The sequence below is a fragment of the Arachis hypogaea genome, chromosome 17, assembly GCF_003086295.3.
Source record: "Arachis hypogaea cultivar Tifrunner chromosome 17, arahy.Tifrunner.gnm2.J5K5, whole genome shotgun sequence".
In the NCBI taxonomy this organism is placed as follows: Eukaryota; Viridiplantae; Streptophyta; class Magnoliopsida; order Fabales; family Fabaceae; genus Arachis; species Arachis hypogaea.
The window spans coordinates 124,535,813-124,546,965 of NC_092052.1; the positions used below are offsets into that span (position 1 = coordinate 124,535,813).

An 11,153-nucleotide genomic window follows, 5' to 3' on the forward strand; every position below is an offset into this window, starting at 1 on the left:
CCTTCATGCATCACCGAACCAACTTTGAAAGAAAAAGAGAGAGTAAGCCGTGAGTGAAAGGAATCAGAAACCATGGAACCTTACCTCTTCTGAGTTCGATTTCTTACGATTTGTAACTCCAATAAAAAATCTAATCCGGTAAAAGTGTTCGTATCTTCCTCCTCTACGTGTTGGTGTTACTTTTGTCCGGTGGAAATCGACGGTGATGTAGCTCCCCTACCCCTTGAGCTTGGCCACCTGGAGTTCTAGGAGGCACGGAGGATTCCGGACGTTTTTCCCTTCAGCAGCACGGTCAGAAAGTTTCTCTAGAGTTTCGAGTATTTCGATTACGTACGAAGGTAGGGTTTTGATAAATTTTCACCGACTAAATGATATTTGAAAGTAAATTGATGTTTGGATTGAGTGTTATTGAAATTTGATTGCATTTCCTGTTGAATTTTGTTGGTATATTGATATTTTGATGAAGTTGTGTTTAGTCAGCTTGGGAATGGATCAATTTTTAAGATAATATTTTGATAAAAATAAAACAGGTTTTCAGTCTCGTTGAAGGACAAGATATCCGTTTGGAAATTTTATTTTAAGGGATGTCATTATATTTTTATAAAAGACTGAGGTTATGCTTACCGTTATAAACTAAGTTTTGAAAGGAAAATGCTACTTTGAGCTTTTATTCAAAATTACTGCCACAGGAGAGCAGATGTGACATTGTTTGGGCCTTAGTGCCAAATGTAAAGTGGGGACGCCCACACACTGAGAACTGTTTTCCAGATGTACGCTTATTGATTTGGAAAGTCACACTGATGCGGCCTAGCCGTACGACTTAAAGTCACACTGATGCGGCCTGGCCGTACGACTTATAAGCACACTGATGCATCTGGAAAACCATATCTGGGACTTGTGCCCGGGTAATGTCGGGAGCGGGTAGGCAACCGACACATGAGCTCATGGCCTGCGTTAGGAATAGACATACATCATTCTTGTTGCGCATTTGCATTTTACTTAACATTGTGAAATTGTTTGTGATTGTCTTCTTGTGTTTATACATTCCTTAATGTTATTCTGAATTGTGGTGACTAGATATTTCGTTGTGAATTACTTGAACTGTGGTAATCCTGACTAAACTAACCACCCTCGACCCTACTAAGAACCCCCCAGTTCTTACCCCTTCTCTTCCTCCCCTTCAGATGGAGACCGGAGTTATATTCTACGAGATGGACCCTCCCTATATATACGAGGATATTGTACAGCATAGGTTTTATGTAGTAGCTGCGGAGATTAGGACTCGTATGTACATTCTGCGTGATCATCCTTTCCATCACCCGATTGACACTCCACAGTTTAACCCCGACATGCCCTACGAGTTCCCACTGCAGTGGCTCCACCCGGATGCTCCATTTCACCCGTTTCATGATGGGCCGGTGCCTCACCAGCATCCTGATCAGCCTGCGGATCAGGCGGACCCTGAGCCTGAGCCCATGGAGGAGCATTTTCCAGAGCCTGTACCGGAGGAGGACATCCCCATGGAGCGGATTTCAGTATCTTCATCCGAGCCATCTTCTGAGGAGCCGCTCACCGCCTCTATTAGTGGACCGGCGAGTGCTGGTCAGACCAGTAGCACGAGTGCCAGTGCCCCTCCCGAGATTATAGAGATTTCCAATGACGAGGACGAGGATCCTGAGGAGTGTTCTGATGTGGTTGTGATCTCTTCTGACGATGACAGCTGAGTCCTGGGAGCTGCGGTTGGGCCTTTTGATAGTTTTTTTTTGTGTTAGTCTAGCCTTTGTGTTAATCTCTCACTTTTGGTCAGACTCACTGAGAGAGTAGGGTGTATATAGTGGACTAGGCTAGTTCGGGTGCCAGTTTAGGGGTTTTCTATATGGACCAGGGCCCGGAGTGTTGGATTGTACATAGTAGTATTTTCTGAAGGGTTGTATGCTAACTCAGGATATATATATATATATATATATATATACATATACTTATATGTACGACAGTACCTGTATGCTTATGCTTGTGTATGTTTAATTAGTTGTTCTTGCAAGTTTTCTTATAAAAGTTTATCCAAAACTCGATAGTACGCTAACCCGATTACAGGCTTAATAATACATAGTAAAGGTTTCATGTGAACAAGTTGGTGACACTTGATTTCTAGTATGATCATGACTTACTAGGGATTGGGTCGTTACACAAACTATTGAAGAAGATTGCAAGAAGAAAATCAATAGTTGTTAGCATAGTTGTATTTAGTTTATCTCTTTTGTCTCACTCTCTTTGTGATTTTGCTGTTAAATTAAACAGAGAGTTGAGTTGAAGAATTTCAAAAGTTAAAGATAATAGAAGAGATATGGATATTATGCATGGGTATTTTGATTAATTTTTTAATAGAAATAATAAAAAATTAATAATTAGTTATTTTTATCGAACATAATTCATTTTTTATGGATACAACTTTAATTTTATTTTTTAATAGTTAATTTTGTCAATATTCGAATCTTTTGTGGTAAAAAATGGTTATTTACTCTTAAAAAAAATTATTGCCGTTCATCTTAAAGAAAAATGTTTCTTTTTTTTTCCTACTTTATAATTTTTTTTTTAGTTATTAAACTGAGGACACTTAACACGTTCATTTCCAGGTAAACTGGAAACTTTGAGAATACTATGATGAATTCTTGAAGGAGGAATAATAAGACGCTGATTTCCAGTTGAGAATACTATGATGAATTCTTGAAGGAGTAATAATAAAACGCTGATTCATTTTTGTATACATTGATTTGAGACTCGTCATATTTTATTTCATATGGTTTTGTTAATTTATGTAATATTCAATTGTTCTTTATTCATGAATGAAATAGAGTTTTGTTACAGAAATAACCTATAGTCTTATTCAAAATTAAAACTCAATTCAATGAATTGAGCAGAATATAAATTAATGTGTTCAAAAATCATCCTTTAATTATTTGGGAATTCAAAAAGAATATTTACTTTCTATATCTTTTTGTATAAAATATTATTTTAGATTAAAAATTTTCAATGGTTTCTAATTTCCATATATATGAATTTTAAAATGTATAAAATATTCAGTAGATTTCTTATAAGTTAAGAGTCAATATTCGGTTCTTCTATCCCAAATAATTGTCCATTTTTAATATTACTCCTATGTTGTTACTTGTTACAAACAAACAAGTATTCATTTAGAAAACTTAGGTAACATTAATAACTAATTCATTTTTTCCTAATTAAATGAAGATCGACGAGGCAGTAAGTTAAAAAGAAAACAGTAAAATGTTATAATTAAAACTACCCGTTGGTCAAAAATAAAATAAATTTTGAGATATCAAAGTCAAGGCTCAACAAGTACTTTTCGAAGGACATAGTACTCGTCGAAGGAGATGTATCGAGGAGAGAGATAAGGTTGATCGATAAATCTTATCGAAAAAGATTATTGAGTGAAGATAATTGATGGCAGTTATTCACAGCATACAAAGCGTGAAAACAGTTACTTAAAGATTAATACACGTGTGAAATATATTTGAATTTGATTAGTCGAAAAGTCCTATAAATAGATGAAGATTGAAAAGAACAAGGATTGAAATCTCATTTCAAAAAACACTCTCGCACTCTTATATTCCCACCGAATTTCTGAGTTTGTTAAGAGCTTTCTTTTCTCTAGGGTTCCTTTCATGTCTTTTACATTTATTTTAATTTCTTGTAATCTTTATCTTCTTACAAATTTATCTTTTCAACAAAGTTGTTCTTTTTATTCCTTTTAGAGTTTTCGTACTTTGTATTTGATTTCAAAGTCCTTCAATTTTATCGAAGGTAGTTTATCGCTTTCTTTAAATTAAATGCTATTTCTTTCCTTTCCAGTTGTTTTATTTCCAAAGTTATCCTTTTTTTTTCAGATTTTTCTTTGTTATTTTAGCTGATTTAAAAGAATCTTTTATGCACTTTCGAGAACTGGTACTCATAAGAGGAGTAGGTTTCGCTCTCAGATCCTAGATATCAAACCACCCAAATTTGCTAAAATCTGTAAAACAAATTGGCGCACTCAGTGGGATAGTTTTAAAAGTTAAGTGTGTCAAAAAAATTTTGTCATGATCTAGTGTATGCAACTTAGAAGTGGTAGAATTATACGTATGACAGACAAAATTTCTAATACTAAATCATCTGCAAATAATAATGTTGTTATAGTTGCACAAACGTCAGTGGAGATGACGTCACGTTCTAAAAGTGGTACATTAGTGGAGAATGCAACAGTTACTAATCCTCCAGTTGGGAATAACTGGTGAAATTCACGCCCACAAATTGCTTTGACGCAAGCACAACCACTAGTAATCGCTGGTTGGCCTCCTTATGGCCTACCTCCAGGTTATAATTCACCAATGGGTGGTTATGTTCCTCCAATTAGATTTAGAATTATGTCAATTAGCAATTCATTTTTTTCATTACATCTTGAGTTTTCTCGTGATTATCAAGTGGCTTCCACATCGAATGGTCCTGGTTCGATGGCTGCTTTTCGACAGCATATCGATGAAAGTCATCATGATTTGGTCAATTTATTGACCCAGCAAATAACAACTATATTGAACCCAATGATGGCTGATCATGAGTAAAAATTTTAGCGTCTTGCTAGACAAGTTGAGCAGATTGCTCGAATCATTGATTATGATAAAGGTGATCAATAAAATATGCAAATGAACCGAGAGGATCTTATGAAAATGCCTAGCAATAGGGGTGGTGATATGCATTTTGAAGAAGATATTCTTCGAGTGGTTCGACGAGATCAAAACACGGATGATGTTTTGGCTCAAATGCGAGCTAATCAACGTGGTGAGAGATACCAAGTTACTAGAATTGTTGAGGATGTGCTTAATAGAGTCGGATTCAATGTGGGTTTCATGAATCGACCATACTTTGTTTCTGCTTTTCCTGCTGTTGTGCAAGCGGCAGAGGTACCAAGAGGTGTGAAAAACCCTAAAATAATAACAAAGTTTGTGGGTGAAGTTGGTGAATCGACTACTGAGCATATTTTTCGATCTATTATTGAATTGGGAAATTTAGCAAATGATGAGAACTTGAAGATGAAATTTTTTCCTTCTTCTTTAACGAAGAATGCATTTACTTAGTTTTCTAACCTCATGCCTAATTTGATTTTAACTTGGGCACAATTAGAGAATGCTTTTCATTCTCAATTTTTTAGAGGTGAATTGAATTTGACAGTTACTGATTTAGTGGCTTTAAAACGAGAAGATGGTAAATCAATAGATGACTTCGTGATTTGTTTTAAAAATGCTCGAAGTCGATGTTATGTGTCTTGTCCTGAAAGTGAAGTAGTGAAAATAGCGACCATGTATTTAAGATTTTACATACGTCAAAAGTTGCTTAATGTTGATATACTTGACTTAGCTCATTTAGTTGAAAGAGTTCGTCAAATAGAAATTCTTCGAAAGGATACAGAATGATTTAAAAATGAGAAAAGGTTGAAAAATAAATCTTTTTCTCGAAAAGAAAAGGTTTCATATGTCGAAATAAAATCCTCAAGTGAAGAATTTGATTTTGAATTTTCTGAAGTTGATTTGGTTGAATTAAAGAATGGTCCACCTTATGTATACTCTCTGCTTAAGAAAATCACGAATGTTGATAGATCTAATGATACAAAACATAAGAGTGGAAAGAATTATAGCTTCGATATTTCAAAATCAGATCAAATATTTGATGTGTTTCTTAAAGATAAACAATTAATCTTGCCAGAAGGCAAGACATTGCTTTCAATAAAAGATTTAAAGGAGAAACCCTATTGTAACTTTTATCAAGCAATTAGCCATTCGACTAATAAATGTGTTCGTTTCAGAGACTTGATTCAAGAAGCAATTATGGAAGGGAGATTAAAGTTCGATGATGGTGAAAAAGATATGAAGGTTGACTCTGATCCTTTTGATGTTGGTGCAAATTTTGCAGAGCCTTTCTTAGGGATCAACATGTTTGGTTTTTCTTATGAATTTGATACTGTTCTAGGGAATTTTGAAGATAATGTTCGACCAGTGTATCCGGGTGTTGGTGAAGGATTGTTAGAATTTCTGATGCAGCAGAAATTGAAAGATCGATATGTGTCTTTGTGCTCTCGGTGTAATGTTGTGTTCGATGTTGATGCTGCAGCTATCTTTGAGAAAGAAAAAATGAAAAAAGCGTTAGCCCATAAAGAAGAATAAATTCGTCAAAGGCAACCTCCTCGAAGACAAGAGGGACAAAGTTCTGGTGTCTCTTAGAGGAATTTTTCTTCTTCAATGAGTCATTCACAAGCTGTGGGTGTGCAATAGATACGAAATTGTCAGGAGTTTTGTAATTGAGATGCACAATATAGGGTAACCCTCAGAGAGGTCATCGAGGTTTCAATCGAGGCCATTATCCATATCCTTGAGGAAGAGCTAGAGGAAATTGAGGTGGAAGGAATGGATGACAAATAGTGCAGAAGGAATCATCGAATTCTAAAGACAATGGAGAAACATCTTTTTTTCATTCTTGAATAGTCTTCCCGTCTGATAGGAAACCCGTTCCTAAAGGGATTCCCTCACCAGCTAAATTCAAAAAGGGCAAAGCTGTTGTTGTAACGCCAATTGATGATAAAGAAAAAGATGTTGAATTGGGTAAAGAATATTTCGAGGAAGGTGATGAGGAAATAGTAAGCACTATTTTGATAATACAAACTGAATACTTAGGGGAATACGAAGGAAATTCGAATGAGGATTATGATGTGGAAGATGAAGAAGCTTTTAATTTTATTCATTCAGAAGGTGAATTAGGATATTTTTCAAAGGCCGACAGAAAAGCAAAAGTCACATCTTCAACTATTGCATGTTACTGCTTATATGAGTGGTATTTGTGTTAACAAAATTTTGGTCGATGGAGGAGCAGCAATTAGTTTGTTGCCAGAACGAACGCTAACTAAGGTAGGGAAGTATTCTGATGATTTGATCCCTAATAATATTTCAGTGACCGATTATAGCGGTGTATCAACCCCTGCAAAAGGGTTAGTTACTCTTCAAGTGCAAGTGGGATCTTCATGTCGAAACACTGTTTTTGTGGTGGTGTCTTCGAAGGCTAGCTATAATGCATTGCTTGGACAAGATTGGATTCATGGTGTTGGAGCTGTACCTTTGACCGTGCATCAGAGTATTCTTCTTTGGATTGATGAAGGAATATATGAAGAGATAAAAGCAGATTCGAGCCTTTATGTGGAACAGTTACATGTCGATTTTAAGGTGTATAATGAAAAACTGAAACCTCTTAATGTCGATAAAATGCTTAATTCTTATAATTGTGAAAGCTATTTTTTGACTTCAGAAGGACTTAATGTGAAGCTTTGTCAGCCAAAGCTTGATTTCCCTCCTACTGGGTGGGAGTAGTGGTTTTAAAAAAAAAGAGTCAATAATTCAAGGATATTTTGTCATGGCCAAAAAGCAAGATGTCTCAAATTATTTGGCTACCTTAGAAAGCTATTTAAGTAATTTCAATTCTGCAGAAACTCTTTCTTTTGATAGAAGTGATTCTTTTGATGAAGTTGAATTACATAGGGATTTCAATTCAGTTTTTTCAATTCCTAGTACAAATTTGATTCCTCAAATTGAATTTAGGCCTAAATTAGGTTTTACTTCTTTTCCTATTCCTAGGAGTAATATTGTTAACCAATCTTGCGTCGATGTATCTCACCGTCCTTGTATTGAAAATTATTCGATTGCTAATTTGGTTGATAATAAAGTTTGTTTTTCCTCAAATGAGCTAATAGATCTATCTTTTGATTGTATTTACGATTTGGAACCTTTGAATTTTAAAAAGTATTCAATTAATGATGATAATATCGAAAGAGGTTTTGAGTCTCAAGATCTTCTTGAGGAAATTAGTTTGGGATCTGGTGATGATGTTAGACCCACTTATATTTGTAAAAATATTGACAAGCAATTTCGAGCAAAATTAATCAATCTTTTAGTTAAGTAGAAAAATTGTTTTGCTTAGGATTATTAGGAGATGTCTAGACTTGATCGTTCTTTAGTAAAACACTAATTGGCTTTAAAGCCATTTTCTCAGCCAGTAAAACGGGCATCTCGATGCTTTGCACCTGAGGTCAATCTTAAGGTTAAAGAAGAAATTCAAAGATTGGTTAAAGTAAAGTTTATTCGAATAGCTCGTTATGTTGATTGAGTGTCAAATATTGTACCAGTAATGAAGAAGAATGAGAAATTACGAGTATGCATTGATTTTATAGATCTAAACAATGCTAATCCTAAAGATGAATATTTTATGCCTATAGCAGACATGTTAGTCGATTCTGCAGCAGGAAATGAAATTTTGATCATGGATGGTTATTCTGGATATAAACAAATCTTTATAGCCAAGGATGATGTGTTGAAAACTACTTTTCGATGTCCTAGGGCTTTAGGAACTTATGAATGAGTGGTGATGCCTTTTGGTTTGAAGAATGCTTGCACAATGTATCAACGTGTCATGAATACTATTTTTCATGAGTTTATCAAAAAATTTATGGAAGTATATATCGATGATATTATGGTTAAGTCAAACTCGATAGACCAGCATCTCAATCATTTGAGCCAAGCATTTGACACAATCTGCAAAAAAAGTTTAAAAATGAATCTTTTAAAATGTGCATTTGGGGTATCTACAGGAAACTTTTTGGATTTTGTAGTTCAAAAGAAAGGTATTGCTATTTATCAAAATAAAGCCAAGGCAATCTTGGAGTTGCCACTATCAATATCAAAGAAGGAGGTACAATCTTTCTTGAGAAAGGTTAATTTCTTTTGACGTTTTGTATCTAATCTTTCTAGTCAAACATGTGTTTTTTCATCTTTATTCAAACTTAAAGATGAGTCTCAGTATGAGTGGATAGAGGAACATCAAAAGGCGTTTGATTCGATTAAAGATTATTTGTCCAAAGCACCAATAATGGCAACCATTCGTTCCCATGAGTCATTGAAATTATATATTGCAGCATCGATGAATACTATTGGGTGTATGCTGGCTCAAGATGATGAGGAAGGTCATGAAAGGGCCATTTATTATTTAAGTCGAGTTATGTTTGATATTGAGACAAGATATTCTCCGATCGAGAAATTATGTCTTTCTCTTTATTATGCTTGCATGAAATTGAAATGTTATATGGTTGCAAAAAAGACTATAAAAGTGATTGCTCAAACGGATCTGATAAAGTATATGTTATCTTATCCCATGTTAAGAGGTCGATTAGGAAAGTGGATGATTGACTTAACGGAGTTCGATTTGTAATATGTGCCAGCTAAAGTTGTTAAAGTCAGGTCACTTTGTGGATCTTCTAATTGATAGATCGAATAATCCCAATTACCCGGGGACAAATATTATTGAGGTGAATTCTGATTGTTGGGAGATGTATTTTGATGGTTTGAAACATAAAGATAGTGCTAGAGTCAGTCTTTTGATTATTTTCCCAGAAGGTGTCCCATCAAAATTCTTGTTTGAGTTAAAATACCCATGTTCAAATAATATTGCTGAGTATGAAGCCTTGATTTTGGTTTAGAGTTTTTGATTCATAAAGGGGCACTGGATGTTCAATTTTTGGAGATTCTCAGTTGGTTTTAAAACAATTATCGAAAGAATTTAAATTTAATAACGAAAAGTTACAAAAGTATTTGTTGACAGCATGGAAATTATTAGTATCTTTTCGAAAAGTATCCTTGGTTCATATTCCAAGAATTCAAAATGAAGTTGGCAACGAGTTGGCTCAAATTATATCGAGATATAAAATACTTCCTGAAACTTTAGAAAAATTGACAAAGGTACGACAAATTTTGGTGCCTATTGAGGAAAGGGAAGTTTTAGTCATAGATGAGTGGGATGATGATGATTGGAGAAAACTAATTGTGGAATATCTAAGAAATCCTAAAGTCCGTATCGATCGGAAAGTTAAGATAAAAGCAATGAACTTTGTGGTGAGGGTGATGAGTTATATAAGAAAGGTAATGAAGGAAATCTTATAAGGTGTTTAAGTCAATCTGAAAAAGATATTCCCCTTGGAGAAGTTCATAAGGGTATATGTGGTGCCCATCAAGCTGAAGAGAAAATAAAATGGGTACTTCGACGTGATCGAGTATATTGGCCATCTATGGTGAAAGATAGTATTGATTATGCTAAAGCATGCTAAGAATGTCAGAAGCATGGAGTAATACAACAAATCCCTGCTTCTGAGATACATTCGATTATAAAGCCTTGGCCATTTAGGGGATGGGCTTTGGATTTGATTAGAATGATCCATCCTCCTTCGTCAAAGAATCACAAGTTTATTTTAGTGGCTATCGATTATTATATAAAATGGGTCGAAGCTATTCCTTTGGTAGAAGTAGGTCAAAATGAGATCATTGATTTTATAGAACATATAATTTATCGATTCGAAATCCCTCAAACATTGAGTACTGATCAAGGTACTATGTTTATTGGCTAACGTGTTAAAACTTTTGTAGGCTTGCAGCATCAAGAAATATAACTATGGTGACTTCAAATCTATATTATGCGCAGGAAAATGGTCAAGTTGAAGCTGTAAATAAGATTCTGGTTAATTTGATTAAAAAGCAAAATGGTCAAAGACCTCGAACTTGGCATGAAACTATAAGCCAAGTATTATCGGCTTATCGAAATTAACCCAAAGGATTGACAAACATGTCTCCTTAAAAATTGGTTTATGATCACGATGCAGTTTTACCTTTAGAAATTAATCTCAATACCATAAGAATAATGAGACAAGATGAATTACCAATTGAGGATTATCAGAATGCGATGTTTGATGAATTAAACGATTTGGATAATGAATGTAACACCCTAACACACAGAGTTTTACACTTAAGTCGTAAAACAAAGGTGGTGTGGTATTACGACCTCTAAAATAAAATGTACATATGTATAATAGTTGAAAGAAGGTAGTATACTAAGAGCCTTGAAGAATAGGTAAAACAAAATTGTAAAATCAAAAGCGCAACACTCAAGATTAAGGATTGCTTGCGTACGAAGAAAGCTAAAGATCATAAACATATATATATATAGAAAGTAATAACAGAAGGTCAAGAGTACAAAATAACAAGCTCTTAACTCAGCCTGCGAAGCTAAGGCTGGCCGGA

At 34.6% G+C, this 11,153-nt stretch overlaps 1 protein-coding gene across 1 annotated transcript; it reads left to right on the plus strand.

Moving 5' to 3' along the window:
- The first annotated feature begins 18 nt into the window (after window positions 1-18).
- Window positions 19-1,937, plus strand: LOC140180862 (uncharacterized). Its single transcript, XM_072222285.1, has 2 exons — window positions 19-338; window positions 1,185-1,937. The coding sequence occupies exon 2, from the start codon at window positions 1,185-1,187 to the stop codon at window positions 1,722-1,724; it is 540 nt and encodes a 179-aa protein (XP_072078386.1). The 5' UTR covers window positions 19-338; the 3' UTR covers window positions 1,725-1,937.
- The last annotated feature ends 9,216 nt before the right edge of the window (window positions 1,938-11,153 follow it).